Source organism: Mytilus californianus, unplaced genomic scaffold (genome assembly GCF_021869535.1).
Source record: "Mytilus californianus isolate M0D057914Y unplaced genomic scaffold, xbMytCali1.0.p SCAF_2, whole genome shotgun sequence".
In the NCBI taxonomy this organism is placed as follows: Eukaryota; Metazoa; Mollusca; class Bivalvia; order Mytilida; family Mytilidae; genus Mytilus; species Mytilus californianus.
The window spans coordinates 41,027,246-41,042,125 of record NW_026262668.1 but is presented as its reverse complement, the minus strand read 5'-3'; the positions used below and the strand labels follow the sequence as shown (position 1 = coordinate 41,042,125).

General features: G+C 32.4%; 1 protein-coding gene across 4 annotated transcripts in view; it reads right to left on the bottom strand.

Annotated features, from left to right (window-relative positions):
• The window catches only part of LOC127729843 (probable C-mannosyltransferase DPY19L1), a 368,682-nt gene that overhangs the window by 316,034 nt on the left and 37,768 nt on the right, over positions 1 to 14,880 (bottom strand). For all 4 annotated transcript variants that reach the window (XR_007994847.1, XR_007994848.1, XR_007994849.1 and 1 more), the window contains exon 8: positions 9,055 to 9,146. Coding sequence is in view for 1 of the 4 variants with exons in the window: in XM_052237762.1 (XP_052093722.1) it covers positions 9,055 to 9,146 (92 nt within the window). In the remaining 3 variants the exon portion in view is untranslated. The remainder of the gene's footprint in view (positions 1 to 9,054; positions 9,147 to 14,880) is intronic.

The following is a 14,880-nucleotide window of genomic DNA, read 5'->3' as shown; positions in this document are numbered from 1 at the left end:
TAAGTTTTTTCATTTAGAAAGAGGTTGCAGACAAGGAGATCCTCTTTCTCCCTATTTATTTATAATTGGTGTTGAATTACTATCTTTGAAATTAAAAGGTAATCCTGATATAAGGGGAATTACTGTCAACGATAATGAATCACTTTTAAGCCAGTATGCAGATGACACATTCCTTATGTTAGATGGAAGGGAAATATCGTTGAGGGAAACACTTTCATGTTTTGAATCTTTTTATAAAATTTCAGGTTTGAAAATAAATGCTTTTCAAAGACAAAAGCACTATGGGTTGGATGTAAAAAATATTCAGATCTTATTCTATGTCCTGACTTCAAACTTCATTGGTCACACTCAAATTTTAAACTTTTGGGGATTGATTTTTCTTTAGATTTGAGCTGTATCACAGAAATTAATTTTGCTAAGAAGATTAAAGAGGTCTCTGCAATTCTGAAGAGCTGGCAACATCGTAAACTCACCTTGTTGGAGAAAATTACAGTAATTAAATCACTTGCTCTTTCAAAATTGGTCCACTTAATGACTGCATTGCCAAACCTATCACAATCCAGGTTAACAGAGCTCACTTCATTATTTTATGATTTCATATGGAATGGAAAACCAGACAGAATTAAGCGTAACACACTTATTGGTGATATTTCACAAGGTATATGGTACATCTTCATTCCTTTAATATCTATTTGAAAATTAGTTGGATAAAAAGACTGCTGTCAAATTCTAGTGGTGGCTGGCAGCAATTGTTACTGGCTGACCTTATACAGTATGGGGGTGAAAGGGTTTTACATCTTCAGAAAGAAATGCTAATTGAGATTTCTAAAAGATGTAAAAATTCTTTCTGGAAGGATGTTTTACTATGCTTTTCTATTGCTAAACCTAATACTGAGATTTCTGTCAATGACATTTTATCCTTAGATATTTTGAACTTTTCTTCTTTGGATGATTCTCCGTATTACATTCAATGGAAACAGGGAGGTGTGCAGTCAGTAAATGACCTTATTAATCATGAAAATATGAATTTTTATAAATTTGAGCAATTTCAAGAAAGAGTACAAACCAACAATTTTATCAAATATTATGGGCTTGATTTCAAAAATCCCTAACACTTTGAAAAAATGCCTTAAAAAGAACTGTCTAAAGCATGATTTGGATAAGTCATGTGTAATGTGAAAGCCAAACTTGTATATAAAAACTTAGCAGATGTAGTTATTCAACTACCAACAATCATTTTTTTTGAAATGGGAAGAACTGTAGGGTTATTGATACAACGTTACCAGAATGGTCAGAATATTTCATGATAACCAAAAAGTCTTGTAGAGATGCTTATTTAAGAACCTTTCAATACAAATTTTTGCATAGAATTATAGCAACCAATACCTTTTTGTACAAAATTAAATCAAAAGATACCAAGTTATGTACTTTTTGTAAACTTGGAGAAGAAACCATTGAACACCTTTTTTTTTAATGTCCAATAACTTTTCAATTGTGGCAGTCTTTTTTAAATATTGTGAAACTTTTTTTGTAAACTTCCCATACAGAAATTGCTAACAAAAGCACATAAGTTTCACATGTGAATCACATAAGATGCAAGTAAGAATTGTATGCAAATCAGATTGCTCACATGTGCAGTTTGGTAGTTCATATGTGCCCCAAAAATTCTAACATAATGCTCATATGAGCAATTCAAACCTCAAGTGAGCTTTTATTATCTATGTTAGTATGTTAGTTTTGTAACTTAGAAAAGATGTCCAATTATTCTAACCATTAAAAACTAACATAGATCATTGCTCATATGAGCTTTTTCAAACTAACATGCCCAGTCATGTACTTCCTGTAAATTCAAATTTAAAACATCAATTTGGAGGGAGATGGAGATGAAAAATTTTAAGCCATATTTTTTGTGCTATTTAAACTTTGACATTGTTGGAATCTGATAAAACCAGTGTGGCTGTGCATGGTTAATTATTTGTAAGTAATCATTTCTATTCTATTTGTTTTTCAGATTCTGAAATATATTATAATTTTAAGTCCTTTGTGGGAGTATGCATGTGCTTCAAATAAGTACTACATGTATATAGATAATTCCTGTTTTAAACTTTCTGAACTATTATAAGTATACTTTTAATAAAAGACATTCATAATGTACTAAATTGGTAAGTCCCTGCACTTAAGTTTTACAATGTAATGTAATGTTTTCAGTCATTTTTTTTTTAATTACAAAAAGGACAAAATAATATTAAAATCATAACTGACGGTAATAAAAAATAACAAGTAACATGATGTGTTCATTTTATTTTCAACTATTCAAGATTTTCATTTAAATTTTAAATTTTCTCCCGTTTTGAAGCAGCCATTTTGTTTTGATTAATGGGTCAATTAATTTTCACACTTGCAAAATGTGAGCAGCTGGTCATATGAGATAAAAATCGGATAAAATGCACATGTGAAACAAAAGCTCATATGAGCATTTGCAAGTGAGGTTTTTAACTTGCAAATTAGGTTAGTTTCATATGTGCAATTTTTTTGCTCACAAAATGCTCACCTAAGTTGCATGTTAAAACCCTCATGTGCAATCATGTTAGTTTCTAACGTTAGATCTAATGTGAGCATCTTATTTGCAACTTCTGTTAGCACCATTTGGTAAGGGTTTGTTCTCAACAAAGAGAATGTGCTTCTGGGTTGCAAACATGAAAGTTTATTATTGAATCTGTTAGTCATAATTACAAAGAATTATATATATAAATGTAAATTAAATGAAACAAAGTCAAATATGGTTAGTTAAAGAATAGAATAAAGAAATACCAATTTCTTGAATATCATATTGCAAAGAAAAATAATAAAGTTTTTTAGTAAAGTGAAAAGAAATAAGTTATATACTATGAGAGAGAGAGAGAGAGAGAGAGAGAGAGAGAGAGAGAGAGAGAGAGAGAATAAAATTTATATGTAACCTTAAATACTGTAAAAATCAATTAGTCAGAGATACATGTTGTATACTGCATTATTTTCTATATTTAACCCTTTGATACCCTTGTGTCAAGTGGTAGTAAATGGGGTATGTAAAATCCTGACTATTGAAAAACAAATAAAAGATAAAAAAAAAAAAAAACTAAAACTAAATCACCAATGACATGGAGAAAACTTTTGCCTGTTTGTGTACATTAATAACTTTGGTTTTTAAAACATTCCACTTCATTTTCATCCGATCGTTCATTGTGGGGATTAATATAGAATACAGAATTCATCCATCAAATATAGTACGTTATTTTTGACTTTCAAATTGGTTCAACATAATAAAAGGTGATCGAACTGTTAGCTCTTGTGTGTATCCTTCCCTAAGGATCGTTTTGGCTTTATAGCTCAAAAAAGTATTATTTGTTTTGCCTGAACATTTGAAATTTCTTTCTTCTCGATTTCATAATGAGGATAAATTCAGAAATGTGGAGTGAATTCAGAACGCTTTACATTGGTTAAATAATGTAATTATAAAAATAAGAAGATGTGGTATGATTGCCAATGAGACAACTCTCCACAAGAGACCAAATGACACAGAAAATAACAACTATAGGTCACTGTACGGCCTTCAACAATGAGCAAAGCCCATGTCTGTTTCAGAAATTTACATAAGTCTAAATTCGGTTTTGACGCCTGGAGACACTGTCGTTTAAAGTAAGAGTCGAAAGTCTGCTCATTTACGTCCTTGTTCATATTCATATCATATTGAATGTTCTCCTAATAATGCATCTAATAGTTGCCACTGGACATTAAACAACCAACTATAAATTCATCCGTGTTATCCTAAGTTTTGTTATAATGTGTAAATCAAAAAAAAATCATGAAGCCATTGCAATTTACACTGCAGTAAAAAGGCGAAATAATTGTACACGTAAACCACTCAATCACATCCCTGCGTTACAAATACCTAGCTTTTTAACATGTAAATAAATTATTTTCCTTAATCTATTGCAAAATATTTTTTAAATAACTTTAAATCAAATGGTCATTTTATAAATAAAATGCTAATTTCTTTAATTTAAACATATTTTTGTTATGAGTTATATTTCCATTTCAGTTCGTTCTTTTCTTCAGTTATGAAGATTTGTTTACCCTTAAAAAAATCATATTTTCCTCGGGCTTTACCCTCGGAACATGTAGTTTTAACTATAGTACAATACAACCCATTATCCGAAATACTATATAAATGTTCGCAATTACTGAAATCAAGTAAAAACAAAGTATATATATATAGATTTTACTTAAGAACTCAGAAAGTTAATACTGGTGCGGGTAATCATTTAAAACCGATACCTCTTAATTCTAAATGTCCGATAACTTTTGTTTGTGTTGGGTTGCTATCGAAACGATGTATAAACCCCTTTATTCGTTCTATCGATACTCTACTTAAGGATGGATTTCATGTAGCAGCGTCATGCATAGTACAGGAAGAAATATTTGTAATGAACCAACCATTCATTTTGTGTAAGCAGAGCATTTTTTTTTCTAGAAACAAAAGTAATTTCCTCAAGCAGTTTAGAATAAATAAGGAGTTTCGTAGACATTAGTGTTGTTCATATTTTTTAAAACTAATTTGCAAAAGAAACAAATAGTTCTTTTCACTCTCTTTTTAAACAAATCAACTGTTTTTCAATGGTCGGTGCCAAACGGCATTTATAAATTCTGTCAATATTCTTGCAAGAAAGAAAGCCATGAAAAAGAGAAACAGTTTCTTAGAAATACTTCCAGGCTCAATTTTCGAATTTTCTTTTGTAAAGTGGTTTAAGGCAAAACAGTTATCTCCTCCTGAATAATGTATTTTTACCTATCAAGCATTTGGGATTACATGTAATAACAAATCTATGGTAGTCTCTTTTACTTTATTTACAACTAAATTCGACTAAAGGCCTTAATGAACATGACATATTGACTGTAATGACAATTGTGTATTGCTGACAAATGTAAAATATTGATCACAAGATTTTCTTGGTTTATTTTAGTTGTTGGGTTACTATATAGAGCATGTGGAATTCCACATAAATATTGAAACAAGACCAATACCAGGTTTTGACCTTTGTCGACCCATGTATTGATTGAGGTTGCATGTATACTGAAGTACAACTGATCATTCCCTTTCAAACTATCGGCAAACAGGAAGGGACTGGATGGAAAATGTAGAAATTGCTTACATGCTACAACTTATCATTACCAAGCTGCAGACTACATATAAAATCATTCCCTTCAATAGAAGTCAAGAAAACTTTGACAAAAGTTTTCTACCCAAGGTCTTTCCAATGGACGGACGGACGGACATAGTGAAGTTTCTATGTTCTAGCCTTCAGTGGTGCAGGTAAAAATAAAAGAAAAATCTGTCTGTGGACATGCATGCCTCAAACAAACGAAAATGGGACGGATTGACAGATGGAATGAAAGAAGGAAGAGGAAAGACAGAAGGACAGACAGTCAAGGATAACACTTAATGCCCCTGTCGCCTACGGCTTATGTTACTTTGAAATTTTCTAGATCTAGCAAATCAAATATACAGAAAATATTAGTACAAATGTATAGAATACACAAAAATATCGTATAAAATCAGTAATTTGGACTTATAATTATGCATAATTATATGTTGCATAATTATATGTTATTGATATACAACTTATACAGGGTAACTGGATTTGTTTTTTGAGTAGGAAAAGTTGAATCTTCTATAAAGAGTGAAAACAAGAAAGCACAAGCTAAAATACCTCGCCTGCTTTACTTATCATGATTGAATTTATGCTGAAAGTGCGTAATAAAAAGGATATATCATGAATTTCAAATAAAATTAACATTAGGGAGCTACCATTTGATTTTTATGGGGGGCTAGGATGAAAAATTTTGTCCTGCATTTTTTTTAGTTGTAATCTCTGTCCTGCCTTTTTATTTTTCACTCTATTCGGTCCTGCATTTTTTTTTATTAGTTTATCCTGACTTTTTTTACATAAATTGTCATCCTGCCTTTTTTTTTTGCCAAGTTGCTTATCCTGCCTTTTTTTTTTACTCAAAAGTCCTGTTCTGTCTTTTTTTTCAAATTTCATCCTTGCCCCCATAAAAATCAAATGGTAGCTCCCTTATCAATATCATTGTACATGAGGTCAAGGTCAGACATGTACACCTTACAAACATACCATACACTGAATATAGTCGACCTGTTGCTTATGGTATCCCAAGAAACAGACCTAATTACTAAAATTGAACATTGAAAAATGAACCATTAAAATCAGGTCAAGGTTAAATGAACAATGCCAGACAAACATGAACACCATGCAATAATTCCAATTGCTCATATTATCTGAAAATAAGACAAAAGTCAGAAAAAATTAACATTCACCAATGAACCATGAAAACAAGGTCAAGGTCAGATAAAATTTGCCAGTCAGACATGTAGACTTTACAATCATTCCATACACCAAATACAGTTGACCTATTGCTAAGAGTATCTGAGATATGGACCACATAAACTGCTTTGTATTGATCTGATGAGTTAAGCCTTTTTCAACTGATTTTTATAGTTTGTTCTTATTTTGTGCTGTAACACCACTGTCCCAGGTTAGGTTAGGGTTGAGTGCTCACAAACATGTATAACTATTCTTTATGTTCCTGTCACAAGTCAGGGCCCATAGTTCGTTAGTTGTTGTTCATGGTTCGTGTCTGTCATATTTGTTTTTCGTAAATTTTTTTGTTATAAATTAGAACGTTAGTTTTCTCAATTGAATTGTTTCATATTTTTTATGTCGGGCCTTTTATAACCGACTTTATGGTATGGGTTTTTCTCATTGTTGTAGGCGGTATGGTTGCCTATAATTGCTTACATTCACTTCATTTGAACTTTGTGGATAGTTGTCTCATTGGCAATCATACCACATCTACTTATTTGTATATCAAGCTTCAGCATGACCATCTCGGTTCGGAGTACCATGGCAGTTCAGAGTCCTACATATATACTGTTTTAATAGTAAACATTTTTAGCAGTGAACAAAAATTGCTTATAAGTAATTTTCCTTACATATAATTGTCAATTCTTAATAGTTATATATATCTAAAAAATCAAATTGAATTCTTTGACTTTATGTTAACAGTTTGACCAATCTAGATAGAATGTCATACTAATAGATTTTTAGGAGGGTTATTGAGAAAAGCTTTTCACCTTTGTCTAATGTGTCTTCATGAACACTTGTCTTAGAGTTTCTGAAACAATACTTTCTCAGATTTTTACACTTTATAATAAGTCTCAAACAAGTGAACTTATAAATTAAAATGCTATGTATTATTTTTATAAATATCTTTAATGTATTGCATTTGTGATTAATCACTGAATCCTCTTTACAATTCAGGCCAGTATTTCATATTACCCAGTATTACCCGGTAAAACCCAGTACAAAACCCGGGTTTTCCCAGTATTCCACTGGGTTGGGTAATACTCATAAAACCCAGGTTTTTGCCAACTCTGATGAAATGAGGTTGAGGTCAGGTGAACCCTGTCCGACAGACATGTAGACCTTGCAAGGAACCCATATACCAAATATAGTTATCCCATTACTCATAATAAGAAAGAAATCACTATGACAAAAAAAAAAACCCTTTTTCCAAGCAGTTGCTAATGTCAAGGACAATGGACATATGACAGACGGAAACTTTGTGACATAAGGACTTAGGTATCTGCAAACAAGGTATAAAGCATTCAGGTCTTCCAAAAATATAAAGCTTTAAACAAATAATTTACCCTGCCGCTGTGGGATTGTAATCCCCGTGTCTTGCAGGCCAAAAAAAAACAACTGAAACAGCAAACAATTTGTGCCATGTCTTCCTGTGCATTGAAATCTTATTCGCCAATGTTTTTAGATATTACAAAGACACTTATATGATTTATACAGCAGAAATGAATTCCATGACCCCCTGTGTTTTTCATATCAATAAAACAGAAATTGTGGTCGCATTAACATATCATTTTAAAAGAAAAGACAACTTAAAGTCAAATAGCTCAATACTTTTCTCGATATTTATGTGCATCCTATACATTTGTACTTACAATTTATCATATCTCTAAAGTAAATCAACAGCTGTGCCACGAGTGCATGATACGCCCGTCTCTTTTTCAAAGAATAAAGTTCAATAACTTCTCAATGTCATATCAGAAATTTAAAAAAAACTAAAGGGAGGTTATCTTAATAGATATAAACCAGTCAGCAAAGTTTCATGAAAACTGCTCAAAGCACTTTAAAGATATTGTCTGAAAACTGGAAAATCCCCCCTTTTTATGAATAAAACCCCATAACTAAGAAACGTAAAATCAAAAATTTATAAAAATTGAAAGGGAGCTCATGTCAATAGATATACACAATTCATCAAAGTTTCTTGCAAATTGGTGAAAGTGTTTTTGAGTTATTGTCTGAAAACTGGAAAATCCCCCTTTTTTAATGAATAAAACCCCCATAACTCGGAAACGTAAAATCTAAAATTTATAAAAAATGAAAGGGAGCTCACGTCAATAGATATAAACAATTCACCAAAGTTTCATGCAAATTGGTCTAAGTGTTTTGGAGTTATTGTCCGACATGTGGACGACGGACGGACAGACGGACAACGGTATACCATAATACGTCCCGTAAATTGGGTATAAAAAGCTACAAATACATTTTTGCATATGCAGTTCAACATGCTTTAGTTGATTGAAAAATCTCATAAATATCAGTGAGATTGCCAATTGTACTTGGTACTTTAAAGCAATTCATACAGATGTAACTATTACTAGCAAAAAGTAGAATGCAACTTTTATTACTAAGATGTCAGTTTTTCCCCCATTTAGACAAACATCACTTCAATTTCTAACTTTTCAATGAAAATGCTTGATAACAATATGCAAGTTTCTTCCATAATGAGAAAAAATCTCTTTATATTGATATAAAAATCAGAAAGCTTGAAGAAACTGATTTAGTCTGTAGCAGTTTCACAGAAACAAGAACTATATGATAGTTCTTTCAAACATTTAAAACCAATTATTTAAATACGAACCTGAGGCAAATTGTTACTAAAAATATCTGTATCACAAGCACAGGAAACGCAAAACTCTCTCTAAGTGGTGGAGTCCACATAACTCTGGTAGCCTACAAAATAATCCTCCTTTATGGTTTACACTTTCACATATATGTTGTGAACCTATATACTTACTCAAATTCTCAAAGTAAATTATTTAAATATAAAATATCTATCCAAAATGTTTCCATCCCCTGAAAGGTAATCAAATAAACAAAAGGCTCTCCAGAGTCTGAATCCTCCACCTGGTAAAATATAAGGCATTTTCATATATATTTTTTCCTTTATTGAAATCAGTTATGAATCTGATGTTCAGTAGTTGTCGTTTGTTGATGTGGTTCATAAGTGTTTCTCGTTTCTCGTTTTTTATATAGATTAGACCGTTGGTTTTCCCATTTGAATGGTTTTACACTAGTCATTTTTGGGGCCCTTTATAGCTTGCTGTTCGGTGTGAGCCAAGGCTCCATGTTGAAGACCGTACTTTGACCTATAATGGTTTACTTTTATAAATTTTGACTTGGATGGAGAGTTGTCTCATTGGCACTCATACCACATCTTCTTATATCTATGTTACCTTATTTGTAAATCCTATTTAATAGCATTTTTGTACCTGTCTTATATTGATGATCATTTTTATTGTTTACAGTTTATACCTATCTATTAAAGTTTTTGAGAAATCAACATTTAATGCAATAAATCCTATAACTAGTGTGACAATTTGGCAATGTTGACTTATGGTAGATCTTTGAAACTAGAGGCTCTAAAGAGCCTGTGTCGCTCACCTTGGTCTATGTGCATATTAAGCAAAGGACACAGATGGATTCATGTCAAAATTGTGTTTTGGTGATGGTGATGTGTTTGTAGATCTTACTTTACTAAACATTCTTGCTGCTTGCAATTATCTCTATCTATAATGAACTTGGCCCAGGAGTTACAGTGGAAAATATTTTGTAAAAATTTACAAAATTTATGAAAATTTTAAAAAATTGACTATAAAGGGCAATAACTCCTTAAGGGGTCAATTGACCATTTTGGTCAAGTTGACTTATTTGTAGATCTTACTTTGCTGTACATTATTGCTGTTTACAGTTTATCTCTATCTATAATAATATTCAAGATAATAACCAAAAACGGCAAAATTTCCTTAAAATAACCAATTCAGGGGCAGCAACCCAACAACAGGTTGTCCGATTCATCTGAAAATTTCAGGGCAGATAGATCTTGACCTGATTAACAATTTTACCCCCATGTCAGATTTGCTCTATATGCTTTGGTTTCGGAGATATAAGCCAATAACTGCATTTTACCCTATGTACTATTTTTTAGCTATGTCGGCCATCTTGGTTCGCGGGCCGGGTCATTGGACACATTTTTCAAACTAGATACCCTAATGATGATTGTGGACAAGTTTGGCTAAATTTGTCTTAGTAGTTTCAGAGAAGATTTTTGTAAAAGATTACAAAAATTTACGAAAAATGGTTAAAAATTGACTATAAAGGGCAATAACTCCTTAAGGGGTCAACTGACCATTTTGGTCATGTTGACTTATTTGTAGATCTTACTTTGCTGTACATTATTGCTGTTTACAGTTTATCTCTATCTATAATAATATTCAAGATAATAACCAAAATCGGCAAAATTTCCTTAAAATAACCAATTCAGGGGCAGCAACCCAACAACGGGTTGTCTGATTCATCTGAAAATTTCAGGGCAGATAGATCTTGACCTGATTAACAATTTTACCCCATGTCAGATTTGTTCTAAATGCTTTGGTTTCAGAGATATAAGCCAAAATCTACATTTTACCCCTATGTTCTATTTTTAGCCACGGATGCCATCTTGGTTGGTTGGCCGGGTCACCGGACACATTTTTTAAACTAGATACCCTAATGATGATTGTGGACAAGTTTGGTTAAATTTGTCTTAGTAGTTTCAGAGGAGAAGATTTTTGTAAAAGATTACAAAAATTTACGAAAAATGGTTAAAAATTGACTATAAAGAGCAATAACTCCTTAAGGGGTCATTTGACCATTTTGGTCATGTAGACTCATTTGTAGATCTTACTTTGCTGAACATTATTGCTGTTTACAGTTTATCTCTATCTATAATAATATTCAAGATAATAACCAAAAACGGCAAAATTTCCTTAAAATAACCAATTCAGGGGCAGCAACCCAACAACGGGTTGTCTGATTCATCTGAAAATTTCAGGGCAGATAGATCTTGACCTGATTAACAATTTTACCCCATGTCAGATTTGCTCTAAATGCTTTGGTTTCAGAGATATAAGCCAAAATCTACATTTTACCCCTATGTCCTATTTTTAGCCACGGATGCCATCTTGTTTGGTTGGCCGCGTCACCGGACACATTTTTTAAACTAGATACCCTAATGATGATTGTGGACAAGTTTGGTTAAAAACGACGACGACTACGGACAACGGACGCCAAGTGATGAGAAAAGCTCACTTGGCCCTCTGGGGCAGGTGAGCTAAAAATGAAAAAACTGTCTTTCAAGGGCAATAACTTCTATAAGGGATCAATTGACAAATTCGCTCCTTAAAATATTGGTAAATCTTACTTTGGTGAACATTTTTGCTGTTTAAAATTTCTATTTATCTATAAAAGTTGTCAAGATAATCAGGGTTTAAGCTAGGATTTTTAGGGCTTTAGTCACTTTTGCCCGAGATGAAAATCAACATTATTTTTGGGTAACAGCAAGGGACCAAGGATGTATGTATATTACTAACTATAATACATCTTTGTCAGACTTTGAAGGACTAAGGCATAAATTTACTAGGCAGTAATTGCATGACTTGACTGATTTGTCACTTAAATATGAAGATTAGGATATAAGATCTGAAAATCTAGTTCAAAATTAGTTTCAGGGGACATTCCTGATGAACAAAAGTTGGGTTCCTTTTTTTAAAACAAGAAATCACAGTATACATGAACTTGTTGAACTTCGTAAGACTTTATTACACTGCATAATCATTATCCTTATAAGACATTAAAATCGATATTTTGAATTAATTTCTATAAAGTTGGAACCAAGGATTTGTACAAATTCACATGGAACGATTCCAATAACTGTAAGATGTAAATTAATCAAGAATTGATCACGTTTACTTTCGATTTTCAAATGAATGTAAACGGGAAGTGACAAGTAGACAATAAATTCAGAATGAATCCGGATTCATCTCCGGATTGGTTCGTGTTTAAAAAAAGCCAGGAAATTATCATTTTCTTATTTCAATTTGCTAAGTAAGAACTATATTTGTCTCTCTCATTTATTTTGGCACTAAATTTATTTCGAAAACGTATTTTACGTTTTAGTGTCTATAAATTCATAGGAATACTTTCACGCATGCGCAGTATATCGTAAAGGAAGCACCTGTTTGACTCCAGGTTGATGATGATGGAAGTTTTTAACCTGAAAACATTTCTGAACGTTTTGAATAAAGTTCTATCTTTTTAATCGAAATTGAACGTTTTATATCAAAGATGACGAAAATACGATCATTTGACGAAACTACCGGTACGACAAACGAACTGCAAATTATGATCGTTTTAGAAATATTGAAATTAAAAAGCGAACTGTCCGGGGGGAAACAATTTTGTTCAAATGACGAAACTACGACAAGCGAACTGCAAATTGTGGTCGTTGGCCTTGAAAAATATTGAAATTAAAATGCAGACTGACTAATTTTACTGGGGAAAATGATTAACCGGATTAGTGACCCATCCGATGCCGATGGCGAAAAGCGGATTAGCTGTAATCACAACTTTATAACACCTGTTGTAAATGTTAATTAGCTGGGATCATAAACTTGTCAGAAACATGTAGACAGGTAGAATTATAGTATTTTCATGCGAAAATATTTTTACACTTTCCAAATTTAAGTGACGAAATTGATTTGAAATACTTTCGTCATTTTGAAAACAGTTTCGTAAATTACGAAAGTGACGAGCGCTAGCAAAATCACTGAAGATAATAACCAACAAAAAGAAGAAATACTAAAATCTTGAAAATTGAACTAGACCTTCATTAAGTCCCAGGAAACAACATATTTAAAATTTGAAAAAAATTTGTTAAAGCTTTTTCATGTTAATGTGGCGACACTGTTTGGCAGCCGTCCGCCCGCCCGCCCGCCATACATCCCCAATTTAATAACCGATATTTCCTTCGAAAATCCCGGTTAAAAAATGTGAAATTTCAAAAAAAAAAAATTTTAGGGGCAATAACCTCGAATTGGGTTTTCCAATTGGTCTAAAATTTTGTAGCTAACAGCTACCCTGGTGATCAGCTTTATGCCTATCAGTCTTGCTCTAACTGCTTTAGTTTTTAAGATATAAGCAAAATACTGCATTTTTACTCCTGTTTTATTTTTAGCCATGTTTTTGTTAACTGACCCGAATAAAAAAGAAAAACTTTATACTAGTTACCATAAGGATCATTCACCACAAGTTTGGTTGAAATTGGTTCAAGTTTCAGGAAACGATCATTGTTTAAGTTAACAATGACAACGACAACGAACACCAAGTGATGGCAATAGCTCACATGGTCCTTTGGGCCAGGTCTAAAAATCCTGTCTTCAGTTACAGGAGGGTATTATAATACATATCTCCTTTACAAATTATATGTCTAAGGGTAAAAAAGAGTGTATAATACACGCCCAAATATGGTAGTTTCTGCAAAAAACGCAAAAAATGAGTAAACTTAAGTCTTTAAATGGCAATAACTCCTATAAGAGGTCAATTGACAATTCGTCCATGTTGACTTATTTGTAGATCATATTTTGCCGAAAATTTATACTATCAAAAGAATCTCTCTGTCATATATAGTTTTCTGAAAATTCTGCAGGCGACTGACCTTGACCAGCTGATCAATTCCACCCATGTCAGATTTCTCTTTCTGCTTTAGTTTTTGAGATAATAGCCAAAAACTTCGAAATTTACTAAAAAATTTACATTGTAGGGACAATAACTCCAAATCAGTTTGGTCCATTTTTTTGAAAATTCCACAGTAATTAGACCTTGACCTGTTGTTAATTTTTACTCATGTAAGATTTGCTTTAACTTTCTTTCGTTTTTGAGATATAAGCCAAAAACTATATTTTACCCCATTGTTCTCTTTTAAGCAACAGGGGCCATGTTTCTTGATGGATCAAATCCCTGGATACAATTTTTTAACAAAATACCCTATGGAACATTCAAGTAAAGTTTGGTACCATTTTGTCAAGTAGTTTCAGAGAAGATTTTTCAAAAAGTTTACAATGACAGGCAGACAGACGATGAGCGGCAAGTGATGACAAAAGTGCACACAGCCTTTTAGGCCAGGTGAGCTTAAAATTAGAGAAAGACAAAGACAAAGGTTAAATATGAAAATATTTAAAAAATTTACCAGTAATTAAATTAAATTAAATTCATATATTTCTTTCTCCACTGTCAATTCAGCCCTATCTTATCGTAGCCTCCTGCTTCATCATCTCTTAGGAATATCGTTACGGTTAGCTGACGGAGTGTCCTGTACATGGCCATTTGGTTTTCACCAAGGTTTGTCGACAAGGCCTGGAGCTAAATTTCCCTTAGCTGACTCCACAGTGCCAAATTATAGTTATTTGATTTAGATTAATAAAGATGTCATGGATGTAAACTTCATACCTTTGTTTAATACCAACCATTACCATTAAGGTAGTCTATGTGGTCTCTCAAGGATAATAAGAAAGTATAATTAATTTGGAAGCCCACTTAAGTTCAGAGGAAAGAGTTTGAGGTTTGAATCTAGATGAATATTTCATGGTCT